At 34.6% G+C, this 21,643-nt stretch overlaps 1 protein-coding gene across 4 annotated transcripts in view; it reads left to right on the top strand.

Moving 5' to 3' along the window:
* The window catches only part of Kpna3 (karyopherin subunit alpha 3), a 73,921-nt gene extending 52,764 nt beyond the window's left edge, over positions 1–21,157 (top strand). For 3 of the 4 annotated variants that reach the window (XM_078016049.1, XM_078016050.1, XM_005330209.5), the window contains exons 7-17: positions 3,171–3,256; positions 5,087–5,173; positions 5,539–5,708; positions 7,034–7,078; positions 11,841–11,972; positions 13,243–13,371; positions 15,829–15,933; positions 16,029–16,100; positions 16,215–16,377; positions 17,747–17,841; positions 18,614–21,157. In XM_078016049.1, the coding sequence (XP_077872175.1) occupies positions 3,171–3,256; positions 5,087–5,173; positions 5,539–5,708; positions 7,034–7,078; positions 11,841–11,972; positions 13,243–13,371; positions 15,829–15,933; positions 16,029–16,100; positions 16,215–16,377; positions 17,747–17,841; positions 18,614–18,712 (1,183 nt within the window). In that variant the 3' untranslated portion in view covers positions 18,713–21,157. Of the gene's footprint in view, positions 1–3,170; positions 3,257–5,086; positions 5,174–5,538; positions 5,709–5,765; positions 5,816–7,033; positions 7,079–11,840; positions 11,973–13,242; positions 13,372–15,828; positions 15,934–16,028; positions 16,101–16,214; positions 16,378–17,746; positions 17,842–18,613 lie in introns of all 4 variants that reach the window. The other variant, XM_078016051.1, reaches the window with a different exon arrangement.
* Positions 21,158–21,643: the final 486 nt, after the last annotated feature.

Raw genomic sequence — 21,643 nt, 5'->3', positions numbered from 1 at the left:
AAATTTGGGATATTATGCTAAAGGCTGTCCAAGGAATTTTCAGTTGACAGATAAAAATAGTGGCATGTAAATGTTGCCACTAAGGGTTTTTAGTATTTAAAAGTGCCTTCTGCTTCCATAATGTTGCACAACTCTTCCCATCCTACACCCCTAAACCCTTGAGATTTTTTTCTGTACTGTCATCTCTGAGTATTTTTTGGAACAAGATTTATTTAAGTAAAGGTAAGGTTTTTTTTTTAATCAGTTATTTTTTAAATAAATGCTATTCTGCCTCTACCTTTGGAGCCTCCTGTCCCCAACTCCCTTTGTGTGTGAGTGTGGGGGTGTAGAGGTTCTGAGAATTGAACCCAGGGGTGCCCTACCACTAAGCCACATCCCTGCCCTTTTTATTTTTTATTTTGAGACCCAGTCTCACTCAGTTGTCCAGACTGGTCTTAAAATTGCAGTTCTCATACCTCAGCCTCTCAAGTCACTAGGATTATAGGTGTATGCCACTCACCTGACTTGGGCTCATTTTTAAAAAAATTTATTTATTCTAATTTGTTATATGTAACAGAATGCATTTCAATTCATATTACACATATAAAGCACAGTTTTTCATGTCTCTTGTTATATACAAAGTAGAGTCACACCATTCCTGTCTTCATACATGTACTTAGGGTAAAGATGTCCATCTCATTCCACCGTCTTTCCTACCCCCATGTTAGTCCTCATTTTTATGCTTGGTCTTCTTTTCTTTCTTTTTTTGCTCATTCTTTTTGTCCTCTGGCATACACTCCTTTGGATATATCTGTGAAACAGCATATACCCAAGAAAAGAATGATAAAACATATGCAGTTTAATGAATAATTATAACACAGACCTGTGTAACAACCACCCAAAGCAAGAATAAAAAATTGCTGGTGGCTTACATATGACTTTAGGGATATCTTATAGGAAATTGTTTTACACTGTAAAAAAACATAGATCCTGGTTTAAATCCAGGATTTGACAGTTGTCCAAAACCCAAGTGGTTTTTGAGCCTCACATACCTCTCTTGTAAAAATGAGGTGGTTGTAGAAAATGGAAATTATAATATATACAAAACATGTTATACAGTCTCAATCTTAAAATAATTGTTCACTCGTTTACTCATGTACTCATTTTTCTATAATTTATTTTTCACATGATGTATTGGAAGATTATCCTGGCTTTGTAATTCAATTTATTTATATCTTTATAGTTTCTCATTTATGTCCCCCATTTCCAGTATTCCACCTGACCAACTTAATAATCTTCTTCTAATCTGGGACAACATATATTATCATCTCTGATCTTACTGTCCATTTCTCCTTTGCCTCAGATACTTTCTTACTCCCTACCTTTTCCCAGAATTTATCATGTAACTCTTATCTACTACTACATTTTCTCGTCTGCTCCATCTTTTTTAACTGTAAAGTATATTTCCACGGCTGGGGATGTGGCTTAAGTGGTAGCGTGCTCGCCTGGCATGCGGGTGGCCCGGGTTCGATCCTCGGCACCACATACAAACAAAGATGTTGTGTCTGCCAAAAACTAAAAAAAATAAATATTAAAATTCTCAAAAAAAAAAGGGTATATTTCCATCTTTATTGTTATATCTCTGATATTTATTTTCCTTAAAACCTTTTCTTTGTGCTTTTTAACTTTTTGATAACTAACAATCTCGTTTTCTTCTTCAATGTTTACACAGTTACCTTCTTTTTTTTTTTTTTTTTTTTTTGGTACTGTGGGTTGAACTCAGGGTACTCAACCATTGAGCCACACCCCCAGCTCTATTTTGTATTTTATTTAGAGACAGGGTCTCAGTGAGTTGCCTAGTGCCTCACAGTTTCTGAGGCTGGCTTTGAACTCATGATTCTCCTATCTCAAGCCTCCCAAGTCCCTGGGATTACAGGTGTGTGCCACTGCACCCGGCTACACATTTATCTTCTAATTCCCTATTTGGCTTGTCTTAGTTTTTGCTAGCTCTTCCCCGTCCTACTATGGTATTCTACTTAAGGGGTTTATATTCTTTCATGAATCTATGCTAACTTCATGTAATTTCCATTTTTGGGATGTGGGGTGAGGAGGGGTTACCAGGAAATAGCTCTGGGGCACTAGACCACTGTGCCACATGCCCAGCCCTATTTTGTATTTTATTTAGAGACAGATTCTCACTGTCTTAGTGTCTTGCTTTTGCTGAGGCTGGCTTTGAACTCTCGATCCTCCTGTTTCTGCCTCTGGAGCTGCTGGGATTACAGGTTTAGACTCCTTTTATCAGTTCTTTTGTACATGTCTTTTAATAGGTCTCTCCTACATTATCCTTTAACCTTTTTTTATCCATTCTGCACACCATTGACTAACATTATTTTCTTTACTCCCCTTTTCAGTAGGACCCTATACTTAGTGTGCCTATAGAACAAATTATAAATTCTGAAGCTTAGGATTTGAAACATCCTTCCAATGCCTACTCCCACCCTGGTGTGTACACACACACACTGTTAAATTTTTTTATATCTTCTTGGCCTCACCTCTCTTGATTATTTGCTGTCATCTATATACATGATCATCCCAACTGATATCTTTTTTCCCCTAGCTGTCAGTGCCTGCCTTTTAAAATCCCTCTTTGAAAGTTAAATCAGTTTCCACTTTTTTTGTGAGGTCTTCCATGACTATTCGAAATTATAATGATCTTGTCTTTTTTTAGCGAAATTATGCAGCCCTGTAATATCTCCAGTATGTCACACAGATAGTATGTGGAATCAGATGGGGTTCCAACTTTAAGACCAGTCTAGAAGCTGGCAGTGATCCAAGTGAGGTAATGAAGGCCTCATCTAGCACAGTGATATTAAGGGTGATTCTATAAATGCAAGAAATAGTCAAGAGATAAAATTGTCATGACTCTGATTAGATGTGTTGTCTGTGGGACGGAAGGAGTCAAGGGACATGATGACTGCCTAAATGTTGCACCTATCAATGATATTAAAACACAAGTTTATAGTGATTGGCTTGGAAGATAGTGAGATATTCGGTCAGAGATATGCAGCCGGCCATTGGTTATAAAATGTTAAATTCAGAAATAAGGTAAAAGAGCCTTAGAGGTCTAAGATTCATAAATTTAGGTGGTAGTTATGTGTATAAGTGGATTTTTTTTTTATTATTTCTTGCAGTCCTTCATTACAGTTTGAAGCTGCTTGGGCACTAACTAATATAGCATCAGGAACTTCTGCACAGACTCAAGCTGTTGTACAGTCTAGTAAGTCAATTAAACTCCTTTTCCTCTGAACTTGTTTTTAGTGATGACAATAAAATAGGTTTTGTAGTACAAATAAAATTTCACCTTTTAACTTTTATAATTGAGTAATTCTATAAGTTTAAAAGAATTATAAGATTGATATCTTTCCCATAACTATCATTACTCTGTCATTAAATAATTTTAACTGTGGTTACTAAAAAGGGAGTAGAGTTTAACAACTGTTTTATTTTCATTGTTAATTTATTGATTATTTTCATTTTGTAATAATGATACTAGTCTTCTATGACTAATTTCTAAATGAAATTAGTTTAATTAAAAATATCACTCAGTTGAAACTCTGTTACTAGTGGTAATGTAAAATGGTATAGGTGCTTTGAAAAATATTTTCTCAAAAGGTTAAATATAATGTTATCATATGACCCAGCAGTTCCACTCCTAGGGTGAAACTAAGGTGAGATATGTTCATATAAAGACTTGTACACACATTCACAACAGCTTTCTTGATAAACAATCCAGATGTTCATTAACAGATGGGTGGATAAACAAAAGGTATGTGCAATGGAATATTATTCAGCAATTAAAAAGAATAAAAGTACTGATACTTGCTACATCACAGTTAAACCTCAAAAGCATTATGCTAAGTGAGAGAACCCAGACATAAAAAACAAAACACATGCTATATGATTTCATTTATTTGAAATGGCCAGAATAGGCAAATCTATACAGAAACAGCTATAACAAAAATACTTCAGAGAGAGTACAGTGAAATTTATGAAAATTTATGAAAAAGTGATCTAACTTATCCTAGAAATGGGTATAAGGTATAAGTAATATAAAAAGTGAAAATTATAATAATAAATTATTTTGAAATATAAGATATATCTGATATGATCTTAATCAATTCTTTAGTTAGTCCTGTAATAAGAATTAAGATTATATTGGCTAAAGTATTATATTTTATAGTTAGGCCAGTTACAGTGGTGCTTGCCTATAATCCCTGCTGCTTGAAAGGATCACAAGTTCAAAGCCAGCCTCAGTAAATGAGCAAGGCCCTAAGCAACTTAGCCAAGACCCTGTCTCTAAACAAAAAATATAAAATGCTGTGGGTCTGGGATCATGGCTCAGTGGTAGAGTGCTTGCCTCACATGTGTGAGGCACTGGGTTCGATTCTCAGCCTCGCATATAAATAAGTGAATGAAATAAAGGTCCCCCAAAAATGAACCAAAAAAAAGGCTGGGGTTGCAGCTGAGTGGTACGTGCCCCTGGGTTCAATCCCCAATACCCCCCCCCCCAAAAAAAAAGGTTAATTAAGTTAATATGATTGGGGTAGGAACTCTGTGTGTGTGTGTGTGTGTGTGTGTGTATGTGTGTGTGTATGTATGCATGCGGTACAGGTGATTGAACCCAGGCCCTTGTACACGTTAGGCAAATACCCCAGGCTTTCTCAAACCCCAATCCTCCTGCCTCATCCTCTGTGGTAGCTGGGATCACAGGCATGCCTAGCATCTTTTATTTATTTATTTATTTTAAAATAAATTATAAGAAAGATTTCATGCTGCTGTTTTCTTTTAGTTAACTGTATAATAATATTGTTTAGCTACTGTTAATTGGTGTGTTACTCAAATATTACTGGGGAAAATACTGAAATTATTTTTAAAGATACCTAAGCCGCATATATTTATCCCGGGAACTCTAATCAGGCAACTACAGTGTGCTAGGCTCTGTGTATTTTATCAACTTATTTAGATTGAAATTATAAACTCAACGTTTTGTCAGTATAAGTATTAGGGTTTTGTTTTGTTTTGTTTTGTTTTTGTTTTTTTGTTATAGATGCAGTACCTCTTTTTCTGAGACTTCTTCATTCACCACATCAGAATGTTTGTGAACAAGCGGTGTGGGCTTTGGGAAACATTATAGGTAAGTTGCATTTAGGTTTGAAAAGACTCCCAATTAAGAATCTTAATTAACTTTTCTTCTACATTGGCATAGCCATTACACACTATGTTTCCTCTGATTTAATGTGGGTTGACTATATTCCACCCTCATAAATACTAACTTAAGATGGTACCTCTTTCAAAAGGATATGTAATTTTTATCAGCAGTGCTAGGATAAATTTGTGTTCCTCAAATCAAAATCTGAAGAAACAACAACGCTTGATGCCTTTGACTAATGGTGAGGAAACATAGAACATCAGTGTCCCAACATAAGCCATTGCATACATTTCAAACTTTCTCATCCTGAATGTAATTTTTTTTTTTAAATACAATTTTCATTTCTGTAGGTGATGGTCCTCAATGTAGAGATTATGTCATATCACTGGGAGTTGTCAAACCTCTTCTGTCCTTCATCAATCCCTCCATTCCCATCACCTTCCTTCGGAACGTCACATGGGTCATTGTCAATCTCTGCAGGAATAAGGACCCCCCACCGCCTATGGAGACAGTTCAGGAGGTAAATGAAGAATTGTAAAGGACAAATGGTATATTTTTCCCTATGTTTTTGCTTTAGGTGTTCATGCACAGGGGAATGAAATAATGCATATACTGATTTCATTGCAGGTATGAGATTTTAAGTAACATACCATATTTAATTTCTCCTGTGAAATAAAAATTGAGTGTTTAATATATCTGAAAGAATGTCAGCCCATCTAAAGCTTATTTTCTAATGACTTTTCGTAAAAACACAAACATTTCAATAGAAAAATATGAAAGGAGGGAGAAAATCTTAAGTTTTATTCGTGCATTGCATTATGTATTTACCAATTTAAAAAGGGGTTGCTACAGGTAAAACTAGTATACTTACATGCAAATATTCTTGAATGAACTCATATTAAGTCTAATTGATTTCTGACAAAAATCAGTGGTAAATCTAATTAAAACAAAATAAAAACCTTGCTATTTACAGCTAGTATGTATATTGATATCTGAGTATTTTTTAAAATCCTATGAACTCTTTATTCCCTTGACTGGGTAAAGAACAGTTGACTGTCTCTCTTTATAATTTGCATCATTAGCCAGTATCTGCTACCTTTTGTTATTATATAGTTCCTTGGGAAGGATTCTAAAATCTTTCCCAGATCTTAAAAATCTGTAAGGATTAAATCCATAAAACAACGCTTTATATTTTGTACTGGTTGTTATTTTCTTGACTAAGGCAGAAGTCAAAAGCTTTAATTTCACTCAAATAGCTTATAAATAAAAATCTGATTTTTATAAACTTTAATAAGGTAAGTGAGACTGACAGTTTTAAGAATAACTTTTCTTAAATAACATTAACTATATTTGCATCTTCATTTTTTTCACTAGACTTCTTTTTTTGTACCAGGGATTGAACCCAGGTGTGTTAACCACTGAGTCACATCCCTACCCTGTTTTAATTTTTTATTTAGAGATAGTATCTCACCTAAGCTGCTAAGGTTGGCTTTGAACTTGCAATCCTCCTGCCTCAGCCTCTTGAGTCACTGGGATTACAGGTGTGCCTCATTGCACCTAGCTGACATTTTATCATTAATATCATAAAGAAAGTTATTAAAAACCAATGTTTTTCCTTTAAGGTACATTAATCTTTCCAAGATTTATTTGAATGTTTTAATTGGACATTTGAAATATGCTTTTGGTTTATCAGATTTTCATTTTCCTAATAGATACTTAAACAAATTTTTTGTCTTTCTTGCCCTGCAAACAGTATTTACTGCTTTTTGTGTCATATTTATTTATGTTTACAAGTATATATCCATGAACTGTGTGTTACTTGTTGTCTATCTTTGTTTTCCTTAGATTTTGCCAGCTTTGTGTGTCCTCATATACCATACGGATATAAATGTAAGTAAAGCACAAGCTGAGATGTGGAATTTGCTCTTGATGGATCTGGGTAGGGGTTTCAAGTGTCAAACAGGGTCTGCGGCATGTACCACAGATAAAAGGGGGACTACTATACTGTTACTGAAAGTATTTGTAAAGTGGTAAAACTTTATGAAGCACTAACAACATACAATGAATAAGAGCTGTAGCTGAGAATTGAAGCCAGTTCAAAAGCTGTGCTCTTCAGTACCATTAAATGGTAAGAAAAAAGAATGATCAAAGTGGTAGATTATTATGAAAGCACAGATAATTTTGTCTAGCAAACCAGAAAACTTCACCAGGAAGTGACATTTGAGAGGAGCATTATAAAGAGAAGGAAGTGGCACAGCAACTCAGAGTCTAAGGCAGGAGGATCACATGTTCAAGGCCAGCCTGGGCAACTCAGTGAATCCTTGTATCACAATAAATGAAAAGGGCTGAAGGTGTAGTTCAATGGTAAAGCACCTCTATGTTCAATCCCCAGTACCCTAAGAAAATAAAAACAGCCCCCAAACAACAACAAAAAGGTATGAAGATTTTAGAATAGGGAAAATTTGAGTCTGGCAGACCCATTTTGCTGTCATAATCAGTTTATAAAGAATATGATAAGAGGTATGAACTAGAACAAGTAATAATAGGAATAATTAAGGGGGGGGAAGATTTTTGAGTGTTGGGACCTAAAATAAGTAGAATTTGGGGGAATTTGTTGTTTCTCTGTAGCAATATTTCCAAGAAGGAGAATACAGTATGGATTTAGGATTTATCTGTATATAAAGAACTGAAGAGGGGCTAGGGTTGTAGCTCAGTGGTAGAGCACTTGCCTCGCACGCATGGGGCATTGGGTTTGATCCTCAAAAGAGGTGTTTTCTGTAATTAAATTGTTAGCATAAACTATCTGGCACAGCCCAAAGTGTCACATCTACTAAAGAGAACGTTATCAGACTCAGACTGTCTCATAGGAGCTGATCAAGCGTCAGTCCTTTCTTTGGAATGTGCAGAAAGTCTACTGAGTTATTCTTTAATGAATATAAGGACTTAATGTATGTATATAATTAATTGCATTTTGATTCAACTCTAGTTGTCTCTGAAGCCTGTGTGAAGTTAACATTCCATAGACATCTAATCTTCTAGGAAATGCTATATATAGTAATAGTTTTCAGTAATGGTGCTTAACAGGACATGATTTGTTAGCATATTACTGCACTGAAGGTAGCAAAAATCCATGAAGTTCTTTTAGCTGAGCATATCCTTCTTGTAAGACTGCTAGAGATTTCTCTGTGGCTCACATTATACAAGTTTTCAAGAAATATGTTAATTCAAAAAATTGACCCTGTAGGGATTTTAATCTTGGTATGTGGGTGTATCTATCCTGACTGAGTTATCTGCTTTCTAGCAGTCTTCAAGCATCTGAAATTACAGGTGAGGTAAAGTTGTTAAGGTTTTTAGCAGCAAAAAGCAGACATAAATGGTGAAAAATAAAGTAGCCCAGACTGCCAAAGGCTTTGTTGGTGTATGGCTAATTAGTTTATTAACTAGCAGGAAATAAGCACTTTCATTGATTATTAGTGATCATAGAAGGCCAGATAGTTTGTCATAGAATTCAAGAAAAGGAAAACCAAGAAAAATGAATAGTAGAAGGATAAAGTATGAAATAGCAGAAGCAGTTCAAATGGAAAAAGACACCAACAAGCAAAATTAAGAACATCAAAGAAATTGGTTAGCTGTTAGTCTGATAATAGAGATAAGGAAACAAACTGAAGGAAACAGAAGAAACTAGAATCATCTAATAATCTTATGCTGTGAATTTAAAAAATTTTAAGGTTTCTTTAAGTAATGAAGGCCCAGTAAGTTTCTTTAAATAATGAAGACCTGATATATTTCAAAAAGCAAAACTGAAGGGAGACTACCCGAGTGTGTAGTTTCAGAGGTCTAAGACCTAGCTCTAGCTTACCTTTACCCTTCAGCCTTTGAGATGGTGTCATAGAGACCCCACTGAAAACCATTCATTAATCTCCGTCTAGAATCCTCATTATCTAAGCCTCTGTGTATTACTTAGGGGAAAAAAATGGTTTTCTGCTAATAGTCAGAGTCATGTAATGAAACAAAGTTACATTTCATTTAGGAGTCTCTTAAACATCACAGAGCAGAACAGACTATCATTCTGCACAGGATTCTGTTTTACAGACATAGTTTTTTCAGAATTTTAGTATTGTGCATTTTTATATTATTGGGTGTATTGTTATGGTAAATTTTTAAAAGCAGGATTGTTGAATCAGAGTGAATGCATTTGTAATTTTTGTCACATATTGCCAAATTCCCTAATTTTTAGGGGTTATGCCATTTTTGCTTCCCCACCAGTTTCATACAAAAGTGACTTTCTCCATTGCTGTGCTATAGAGTGTGTTGTCACATTTGAAATTTTTATTTCATTTGAATCTCAGTTTTAATTTACTTTTCATTTGTTATGGGTGATGTTAAACATTTTGTTTGTTTAAGGGATGTTTATTTGTATTTTTGCAAATAGACTTCATATTTATGATCTGCTTTTCTGTGACATTTTAGTTCTATTTTGCCTACGCTACCACTGAGCCACAACCCCAGCCCCCATTTTGACAGTTTTAAGTGATTTTTTTTTTTTTACTCCTTTCTATTACCTGTGCAATAATAAATAAACTTATTCTTCTCTCACCTCATCCTTACATTTTTGAATGTGTAATCATATGTCTTTTGCCAAATTTGATACATTTCCCCCCATTATTTCATCATGTTTTTTCGAGCTGTTTCTTCAGGAACTGTGATGACAAAAATGTTAGTTCTGTCATTATTGTGCTACAAGTCCTATGGGCTCTGCTCATTTTTTAATGTTTTTTTTTAATTGTTATTCAAATTGAATAATTTCTGTTGACCTAAATTTGAGATCATTGTGGTTTTTCCTGTCGTGTCTTCTTTTTCTTTCCCCGAGACTTTGTTTTTTGTTTCAAACATGTTCATAATTGCTCACTGAAGCATTTTTATGTTACTTTAAAAATCCTTATCAAATCTATCTATCTCAGTGTTGGCATCCATTGACTGTCTTTTTTATCTTTTGTGTTGAGATTTTTCTGGTTCCTGGCAGGACAAGTTATTTTTTTAGTTGTTCCTTGCACATTTTGGTTATCAATGAGACTCTGGTTTCTATAAATCACTCCTTTCCCCACCCAGGTACTGAGGATTGAACCTAGAGATGTTTGAGCTATATCCCCAGCCATTTTTATTTTTTATTTTTAGAGGGTTTCACTAAGTGGTCTAGGCTAGCCTTGAACGTGGGATCCTTCTGCCTCGGCTCCTGAGTTACTGCGTGGTTTCTATAAATCTTGTTACTGCCACATTAGATAGTAGCCAAATTTTGTTGACACACACAGCATCTACAGATACTTACAGCAAGGTGGACTCACTGTGAAAGATGGGTTCAGTTCTCAGGTACAGCTTCTTCCATCCTTTTTTGATAGAATATTTCTATTTTCTCAGAACATAGAACATTTACAAATTATTCTTTCACTGTTATCCTCACATTTGTGTTAGTTCTTGATTTACAATGAGATATATATAGTAAATGCTTATTATTAGTTTTTGTGGGTCTTTTTTTTTTTTTTAAAGTTTTCCAAGTCATTTGTTAGGTGGATGAAGCGTATGTTATAGAAAAGGGTTTAACATATTCTTCTCTAAAGTTTCAGAGAGTAAATATTTTAGGCTTTGCAGGCCATATGGTCACTGTCCCATTGAAGTAGATTCTCTTCTAAAGTCTCACATAGGTTTGGGATAGGCAGTCCAGACAAAAGCTAGAATTTAATTTTTTCTCTACTTGCAGGTAATTTGAAGTTATTAATATTTTTGGACTCCTAGTAATGCTGGGCATGTGGACTAAATATAGTTTTATTTGTTCCTTCTTATTCAGATCTATGTTTTTCTGAAGGATATGTGAATTTGGATAGCTACTATTATTTTAGGACAACAAGATACCTTTTGTTTGGGTATCCTAATAGGAAATATCTCTGGATTTCACATGGGATAAGAACTATATCCCTCTGTTGCATACACCAAGGAGAACCATACAAGCTCTTTGACCTTGAATGTGTTACCACATCTCTTTTGCAGTTTTTATTTTCTTTTATGTTCATATTAGGATGGGTGAGGTCATAATTTATACCCCATGCTTTTCAGTTGAGGACGAGTTTCAAGAGCTTTGCAAACAGCTTTTTTCCCAAATGAAGTTAAAGTGCCAAGTCTTTTCTTTGTTACTTCAGTACTTCGAAAAGTTACATGGCCAAACATGTTTGAAAATTGGGAGGGTAGATAGTTGATCTTTTTGGTGTTTGTAGACTTGAAGCAGCATGAAGTACTGGCCTCATACTACTACTGTATCTGAGGTGTTTTCATGTAATTTTTAGGTACTTAATTTTGGGGAAGGATCAGGGGAAATTATTTTCTGCCTGTTGTTAAATTTATCTTATCTGATACATTTAATCACAAGTTGGGGTAGAGGTTGTCCCAGACTTCTGTGTCTCATATTTGTGAAAAGTGATCTGAGATAGGCATCGAGAGAAAGGTAAGATACCTGCCGTTAACAAATTATTCACTAAGCAACTGTCTTTGCCACCAAGGTAAAACATAAAAATTTTGGTTACTTTTTCTGTCATCACTCTGAGATGTGTATTTTAGCAATCAAACAAATATGCCAATGGGTTATTCTTTTCACTTCCTATAGATTCTTGTAGATACTGTTTGGGCTCTGTCATACTTGACAGATGGAGGTAATGAACAGATACAGATGGTGATTGATTCGGGAGTTGTGCCATTTCTTGTGCCCCTTCTGAGCCACCAGGAAGTGAAAGTTCAAGTAAGTATTTCAGATATTTTTCTTACATAGAATTCTATTTGCTCTATCCAGTTAGCTTATACAACCAGCCTTCAATTACATCTGTTAGCAGTTATCCTCAAGATTGCTTCTGTAGTATCTCCTAAACCCAATTTTGTTGATTTCCAACTCTTCCTCACATGCAGATTCTTTACTGAGTTTCAGAACCATATAGCCAATTGTTCTTTTTTTTTTTTTGCGGACACAACATCTTTGTATGTGGTGCTGAGGATCAAACCTGGGCCGCACGCATGCCAGGCAAGCGTGCTACCACTTGAGCCACATCCCCAGCCCCTAGCCAATTGTTCTTGACCCCTTAGACATATCCTTAAGAACTCCTTCAATCTTTTCATTGTTATTTTAACCAAAAAGGAAATGGATCATCCTCTCCCACAAACTTTCTCATTTTCCAGTATCCCTGTCAGCGCACAGCATGTTCTAATTTAGATTCTACAATTCTTCTTCTCATTTCCCATTTTGTTAACAAATCCTTTTCAATTCTTATATAGTTTTCTTATCTGTCTCTCCTTATCTATCTGGAACCACTGATTTAGTTTAAAACTTATTTTCTTTCTCTCATATAATTATAATAGCCTCGTAACTACATAGCCTCTTTCTCTCCACCTTTGATTAGAGGTGGGTAGGTGGCTGTTAGTGATTAAATTATGATCTGTTTGTTTAAAAAAGGTGATAATTATTTGTGTGGGGGATTTTTGCCTATACTTGCACCTAGTGGCTACAATTTAATAATTGTTGCTACTGTTCAATCTGTAAATAGTTTTTCAATTATCACAACTCCACCAGTATGAATTTCTAGATGGAATTGTTTGCCAATTAACTAATGGATAAAAATAACTTTTTAAAAAATAGTACTTTATGGGGCTGGGGTTGTGGTTCAGTGGTTTGAGGCACTGGGTTTGATTCTCAGCACCACATATAAATAAATAAAGGTCCATTAACAACTAAAAAATATTTTTTAAAAAATAGTACTTTATGATTTTTGTTTTAATTTCCTTTTATTTTTGAATCTTTTTTTTACATAATTTTACCATAAAGTTGCTTTTTTTTCCACAGGAGACTATTGTTTAAATTTCAGAATTATTCAATCTACTTATTGCTTTGTATAAGGATGAAATAAATGTTAAATCATTTGTTCTTTACATGTTTACATTTTCTCAGGGTTTTGAAAAATATATCATTGGTTTCATTATAAAGAAATAAACTCATGGAAAACATTTTATCCCCTCTCCAGACTGCAGCTCTCAGAGCAGTTGGCAACATAGTGACAGGCACTGATGAGCAGACCCAGGTTGTTCTCAATTGTGATGTCCTGTCACACTTCCCAAATCTCTTATCACATCCAAAAGAGAAGATAAATAAGGTAAGGCATGGAGTCTCCTCACAATTTTTCTTTCTCTTTGTATCTTTCATTTTTAACCACCTCCTCCCTAGTTTCTATTTCTAGATATTTGTATTTTTCTTCAAAAACCACTACAGTAGAAAATTGTTTAAACCCACTCTATAATTGTTTTATTTTAGCTTTTAGTTGCTTCCTGTGAGTACTGCCCTGATCATTACAGAAGAAAAAAAACAACATTTTTAGACTGCTTGGTGTTTTTACAGATTGAACAGTAGCAACAATTATTAAATTGCAGCCACTAGGTATAAGTATAGGCAAAAATCCCCCACCAAAATAACTATTACATTTTTTTTCTGAGAATTTTTTAATATTTATTTTTTAGTTCTTGGCGAACACAACATCTTTGTTGGTATGTGGTGCTGAGGATCGAACCCGGGCCGCACGCATGCCAAGGCGAGCGTACTACCGCTTGAGCCACATCCCCAGCCCCACTATTACATTTTTTAAACAAACAGATCATAATGTATTCACTAACAAAATTAGAATGTGTCCTAAGATGGAGTGCTTAAATTCAAAGATCATTTAAAAAATGTCTTTTTTAAGATTTTATGCTTTGGAGCTGGGTGCACAATGGCTTGGGAGGCTGAGATAGGAGAATCGTGAGTTCAAAGCCAGCCTCATCAATGGCAAGGTGCTAAGCAATTCAGTGAGACCCTGCCTCTAATAAAATACAAAGTAGGGATGTGGCTCAGTGGTCGAGTGCCTCTGAGTTCAATACCCAGTATCACCCCAAAAAGTCGCATTTTATAGATATATTTGTTATAGTGAAGAGAAAGAAGCCAGAAGTTTTGGGTGAGTTATTTTTACTGAGGAAATTTAAACCACATAGGTGGGTTTTATAACTTAGTGTATTCTGTAATTGGAAATGACCAAGAAGTGAAATAACCTGACAGAGGTGACAGTGGTTCTGGCCTAGGATGCGATGTGACCCCTCCCCGCCCCCACTTTATATATATATTTAGTTGTTGATAGACCTTTATTTTATTCATTTATACATGGTGCTGAGAATCAAATCCAGTGCCTCATGAGACATGCCAGGCAATTGCACAACTGCTGAGCCCCAGCCCCAGCCCCACAATGTGCTCTTAAAGTGAAGGTATCATGGGGGTAAAAGTTCATACAGATGTATACTCAGGTTCATCAAGCAGCTGCTTCAAAAGGTTTTTAGTTGAGAATTTGTTATTTGAACCAGAAAACCCTGAAGTTAGAATTTTCCAACTTGATTTTTCTCCGTAGCATTTTAATTAAAAGAATTTTTAAACCTACAAAAAAAATTGCAAGAATAGTATAGCAAGCCCCCATGTACTCTAAACACAGGTTCACCAGTTGTTAACATCTTACCCATAGTTACATGGCAGAATAAATTTATAATTAACTCTTTCAGTCATGGAGGAGAGGGCTGGGGATGTGTGGCTTAGTGATAGGATTGTTGCCTAGCACGTATGAGGCCCTGGGTTGAATCGCCAGCATTCGGGGAAAAAAAGGAAAGAAAAAGGAAAACAAAATTAACAGTAGAAGTAAAAGAAGGTATACCTTTAACATTAATAGTATACTAAGCCTGTTTGTGGCTCGTAAATCTTTTAATGTCTGTAGATCCATCCTAGACTAGTTTGATGCTTGATTGGACAAGTATATCTTGTTTTTGAAATAAAACAATCTACTTCTGGGGAGGGTGAAGGGAGGCCCTGCTAAGTTGCTTATGGCCTCACTAAGTTGCTGAGGCTGACTTTGAACTTGCCACTAAGATTATAGGTATGCCCCACCATGCCCAACAATTCACTTTTATTAGAAGTAGTTTTAATAAAGTAATCAGAAATTCAATCTTGTGGGCTGGGGCTTTAGCTCATAGTAGAGTGCATCTATGTGGTATTGGGTTCCATCCTCAGCACCACATGAAGATAAATAAAATAAAGGTCTTAAAAATCAACTGATTAAGAAAAATTCAGTCTTATAGTTGTTTCTGCCTGTTAAAGGGAAAAAATACACAAAAATGTAAGTTCCATGAATAAAGATTTTTTTTTTTTAAAGAGAGAGAGGGAGGGAGGAGAGAAAGAATTTTTTTTTTTAATATTTATTTTTTAGTTTTCGGCGGACACAACATCTTTCTTTGTATGTGGTGCTGAGGATCGAACCCGGGCTGCACGCATGCCAGGCGATCGCGCTACTGCTTGACCCACATCCCCAGCCCCATGAATAAAGATTTTAATCTGTTTGTTCACTATTGTATCACCATTGCCTAGAATAATTCTAGCTTATAGGTGGAAGTGTCCTAATTTATTTTAAATAGGTCTTATATACAACCAGATCACTTTTTAGATATAGTCACTTGAAAATAATGCAGGTGGTTTTGTTATTATATATATAAAATATGTTAAAATATAAAAAGCTTTAAAGATACACTATTTTTTTCAATTCTAGGAAGCTGTATGGTTCCTTTCCAACATAACGGCAGGCAACCAGCAACAAGTTCAAGCTGTAATAGATGCTGGATTAATCCCTATGATTATTCATCAGCTTGCCAAGGTCAGTCATTGTGGCTTCATCATCTTTCCTAACCTGTTATTACCAAGATTTTTTGGGTAAAGAATTCATTCACTTATATTTTTTTTCACCTTTAGGGGGACTTCGGAACACAAAAAGAAGCTGCTTGGGCAATTAGCAACTTAACAATAAGTGGCAGAAAAGATCAGGTGAGTCTAAATTTTTTTTTAACTGTCACAATTGTTAATATTGGAAAGTACACTAGTTTCTTAAATTTAGATTGCTGATTGTTTTTAATCTCTGTACTTTATTTTGTGATCTAGGTTGAGTACCTTGTACAACAGAATGTAATACCACCATTCTGTAATTTATTATCAGTAAAAGATTCTCAAGTGGTTCAGGTGGTTCTAGATGGTCTAAAAAACATTCTGATAATGGCTGGTGATGAAGCAAGCACAATAGCTGAAATAATTGAAGAATGTGGAGGTAAGAGTGGATTGATTGAAGAAAAGTAGTTGAGCACTTTTATGAGTTTATTTTCCATTGCTAAACAAAAAAACCTGAGGTTTGGATACGTATAAAGAAAAAAGTCTAATTTAGCTCACAGTTTTGGAAGCTGACAATCCAAAACAGGGAGGCCTCATAACAACTCACTCTTGGGGGAACTTTTTCCCCCCTTGTTACACATATTATCATGTGATTCTGTGTACCTCACTTTGGGAAATATTATTTCATGTTCTTGGAAAAGGTTAATGATTTCTTAATCATCTATATATTTTGTTTTAATCTTACCAGTTATAATGGTAGGATTGCTACAACTGCGTGATGAAGTTATTACTACAAATTATTATTTTAAAATTTTAATGAGAAAGAATAGAAATCTTATTCACTGCTCATTATTGATTTTAGATGTTTTACATAAAATATTTAAAAATTAGTAGTGTAATCAGATTCATAACAGAAAGTTTGAGCAACTTGCAGAATTGTCACTATTTAGTTCTTTTTTTTTTTTTTTTTTTATTGTTGGTCGTTCAAAACATTACACAGTTCTTAATACATCATCTTTCACAGTTTGATTCAAGTGGGTTATGAACTCCCAACTTTACCCCGTATACAGATTGCTGTATCACATCAGTTACCCTTCCATTGATTGACATATTGCTTTTCTAGTTACTATTTAGTTTTATATCAATATCTTCACTTCCCTGAAAGGGAGTCATAAATAGAACACAATGCTTACTTATTATAATTTTATGAAGTACTGCAACCATTATCTTTGACACCTCTTTTTCCATTTTTCTGGTATGTATATTATTAGCTTTTTAAAAATGCAACTGTTCCAACATAGCATAGTCAAAAAGACATTTCAAAGAAAAATATTAATTTTTTAGATTAATAAATTTATGCATTCAATGCATGAAATAAATGTATTAGAACTGTAACTGAAGACATTGTGAATTCTGTTTTGAACTGTTATTTCTACAGGTTTGTTATGGCTGTAGGAGACAAGAACCCTATTCACAATCTTGGAAAAAAATCACAGATTTAGTACTGTCACTAACTTGCCATGTAACCTGAATTAAATTCCTTTTACATCCCTGTGCCACATGTCTATCAATGGAGTGTTTAGGCAATTTTTTAGACTGCCTACTTGAGGAAACAGGGTGCTTCAAAAGCTTCTAAGGAGGAAGAAATCAGTGGGATGTTGCTCAAGTTTTTATCTTTTTTTTTTTTTTTTTAAGACTGTCATCTTTGGGTGAAGAAAAGGGTGTTTTGAAATCCTTAGGATTTATGTACACAATTTTCATTAGTGTCTCCTTAGTATCTCCTTAATTATTTTGATATTTTTTATTAGGTTTGGAGAAAATTGAAGTTTTGCAGCAACATGAAAATGAAGACATATATAAATTAGCATTTGAAATCATAGATCAATATTTCTCTGGTGATGATGTAAGTATATATTAAAATATGATATGTTTGTGTATAAATTAAAGCCTATATGTAATATATGACTTAAGTTTGTACTGTATTTCAGATGCTCCACCAATCACTTGTTCTTAAATACTTTACTCTAGAATTTAATTATAAGGTAATATTGTAGCAGGATGCAGTGATGCATGCCTGTAATTGCAGTGACTAGAGCTGCTAAGACAGGAGGATCACAAGTTCAAGGCCAGCCTTAGCAACTATGGAAACCCTATATCGAAATAAAAAATAAAATAAAGAACTGGGGGTATAACTCAGTGGAAAAAGCTGCCCTGAAATTGATTCCCAGTATCAAAAAACAAAAAGTTAAACCAAACAGAAGGTAATATTATAAAAGCAGCTCTTGTTCCATGTGAGGACTATTAACTGATAAGAAGTAGTAATTATAGAAATAACATATATTCAGATTTTTAGATACACAGAAATTTAAGAAAGGGTTAGTTTTAAAAAATATTTCCAATTTGATTGATTGATTGATTGTGTGGTTCTGGGGATTGAACCTAGGGCCTTGTGCTTGAAAGGCAAGCACTGTGCCAACTGAGCTATATCCCCAGCCCTCATTTCCAATTTTAAATTGTTAAATTTCTCAATAAAATTATTATGGATTTGCCAGAATGTTTTAGGTGATTAATTTATACAGAATTTTCTCCTTAGTGGTAAAGAATTAATTCAAATTATACCATAATGTATAGTATCACCATATAATCAGGACCTTTCCCCCCTTGGTTTTTTATAGATTGACGAAGATCCTAGCCTCATTCCTGAAGCAACACAAGGAGGTACTTACAATTTCGACCCAACAGCCAACCTTCAAACAAAAGAATTTAATTTTTAAGGTCAATTGAGTGCAGCATCTTTCTCATGTTCAATATGAAGCACCACCAGATGGCTACCAAATGATAAGAACAACAGCAACAAAAGGCTCCAAAACACATGCCTCTTCGTTTTGATGCTTCTAAAGCAAGCCATGTCTCAGTCACTTTGCAGTTGCCAAAAGTCACTCTCACATGGACTGTAAATGCATATGCATGATTTCCTAAACTGTTTTAGAATTCTTAACAATCTCAACTACCCTATTTTCCCCGGTCCCTGGTGCCACATGCTGACAACTGCAGTCTCCAGTTTAAAATATTCCATAGTGGTGGCATGTCAGCTGCCCATTGGTATTCCTTTGGAAAATGGTGCACTGTGGATCAAGACACTTTGGTATGATGCATATTCACGTTGGAAGACTGAAGAGGTGCAGTATGATCTGAGCCTCCGTCATTGTCCTCCACAAACATATTTTCATATTCTTTATGAGGAAGAATAGATTTTAAAGTACAAGCCAAATGATTTTCATTGGTGGAACTGACACAAAAAAAGTAACTTAAAAACAAGAAACTTGGTTATTGATTAAACAGATAAGTTTTAAAAAACTGTACTTCATCTACCAGTAATTGATGTGTTTATTATCTGCCTCAGAAGCCAGGGTTGGAGGAAGAACTTTAGATATGGATGGTAATGCTTTCACCATTATACCTAATTTTTGAGAACAGCAAGCCCTATTTGACCACTCACTTCAGCCTGTGTGTTCCTGCTGTTTTGAAGTAATCAAATGCTGTGCATGGTATTTTACCTGAGCTGCAACCTGTTACAGACTTGAACTTCTGTTTAAGTTGAAAGCAAGAGTCCCTGTCTACAAAGGAAAAAAACAAAACTGCAAAAGTCTAAAATATTCGTTGGTGATGTTTAAAAAAATAAAATCTTGCTTTCAGCTTTCAGGAGTTAATATTTTTGTTCTAATCTGATAATTGGATATGGTTGATTTATATTGGGTTTAAACTGTGGAGCTTTCATGTTTACTGTAATTTAGTCTTAAAACATTTTTTACTTAGTAACCAGTGCTTTTGATAATGTGGTTGGCAACAAACCAGCAACTATTTAGAAGTGTTATAAGACTTCATTCTTGGAGTATTGGGAAAGTTCACTCAGATCCTACTCTAAAAGCATCTGCACTTATTAAAAAAATTCAAACAAGGATCTGTGTAGAGGAATAATCTGCAGTTATTTAACATAATAAGCCTGATTTGCAGTGATCTTTAAGTAGTTCTGCAAAATCTGGTATTACTATGTAAAGTTATTGCTTTTGGTAAATTGTCTGACCCAGTTATTAATGAACGAATATGGATTTGAAAATTTTTAAACTAAATAATTTGTGCTGTCACAGAAATGGTTTTGTTGCTCTTGTTTACTGGACATAATTTCCCAATGCATTGATGTGAAGGGATAGAAAATCTAAACTCATTTAGTTATGGGGGGTGTATTTACTGTGATGAAGATGAGACAGATGCCATCAGAGCTTTGTGAATCAACTGGGGTGTTTTCACTGATAAATAATACATAGCAGGTGTGCATTCATTACAAATATATGTATCTGCCAAGGTGGAGCCACTTTAAAGAGTGAGTTTTGTCTTGTATCTAAAGTGGATACAAGCGTATGTTTAAACTGCAAGATTTTTACTTGCTAGAGAATCTGTTTTAATATAGTGGTTTGGCCTCTGATTATTTATAGGTTTTATAAATTTTAGAATCAATTTCTCTTTAAGGTGGCTCAGATTTTTCAACTCTTGTGCACATAAAATTGAGTTGAAGTTCATTGTGCCTTTTTTTCTTTATCCAAATTTTGAGTTAAAGCTTCATATGGTAAATGCATCCTGTTCAGACACTATCGTCTAAATTTTTCAAACTGTGTGGTGTTCACTAAAAATAGGAATAACAAAATCAAATCAAATTAAGGTCACACACTTGGAGAAAACCTTAAAATACAAATTGTCTGGATATTGTGAATTGTCTCCCTTCCAAGTTTGTTTCTTCCAGACTCTTATACTTAACTGACAGTTACCTTTCAAATTTGGCACACACTGAGATTAAAATTGGGCCTTTACTATGATGATTCCTATTTCCTCTTGTGTTTTAAGTGCAAACTAACATTTAAGTGAACATTAGCATCAAGTAGTGCAGACAAATGTGTGCATTTGCTTGATTCAGTTTGTTGTGACCTTACCAGTTTTGAATTGGAATTGCACCATTTCATAGATAAAGGAAACTAAGTATATTGCTGCACTTTTAAGTTTTCAAAACAGTGTTTAAAAATTGCATTGTTTTTATTTTTTTTTTTAACTCAGTTAAAATAGACTAAAACGTTCTTTCAAAAGAGGCATCTAAACGTGTTCTTAATTTTGTATATGGGCTTAGGTTTTGTAACCAATAAAAAAAGCTGCTATCAAATATGATAAAACATTGAAAGACTTATTTCTGAAAATATTGCTTAACTTTGGGTTTTGTATGGTTAAATTTAAATTTGGAATGATTTTCAACTATCAGACACATTGAGGTAAATCATGAATTACTCTTTCAGAGTATATTTATGTCTTTCCCACTATAACAAACAAGGATGACCAATAACTATGCTGGAGTATTTTGTGACAAATAATATGTACTAACAGCTATACTAATTTCCTAAGATACCATAACAGAATACCACAAACCAGGTGATTTCAGACAATAGAAATTATTATCATAAACTCTGGAGTCTAGAGTCCTAAATCAAGGTAATGACTAGGCCAGGCTCTCTGTGAGTCTGCAAAGGATCCTGCCTGCCTCTCCTAGCTTCTAGTGGTGGCTGGCGACCCTTGACATTTCTCGGCTTGCAGCTGTATCATTGTATTCTCTGCCTCTGGCATTATGTGACCCTCTTCTGATGTATCTCAGATTTAAGCACTGT

This window comes from Ictidomys tridecemlineatus, chromosome 6 (genome assembly GCF_052094955.1).
Source record: "Ictidomys tridecemlineatus isolate mIctTri1 chromosome 6, mIctTri1.hap1, whole genome shotgun sequence".
Taxonomy (NCBI): domain Eukaryota; kingdom Metazoa; phylum Chordata; class Mammalia; order Rodentia; family Sciuridae; genus Ictidomys; species Ictidomys tridecemlineatus.
Note: the sequence above shows the minus strand (reverse complement) of the source record. Positions and strands in the feature narration are given on the sequence as shown.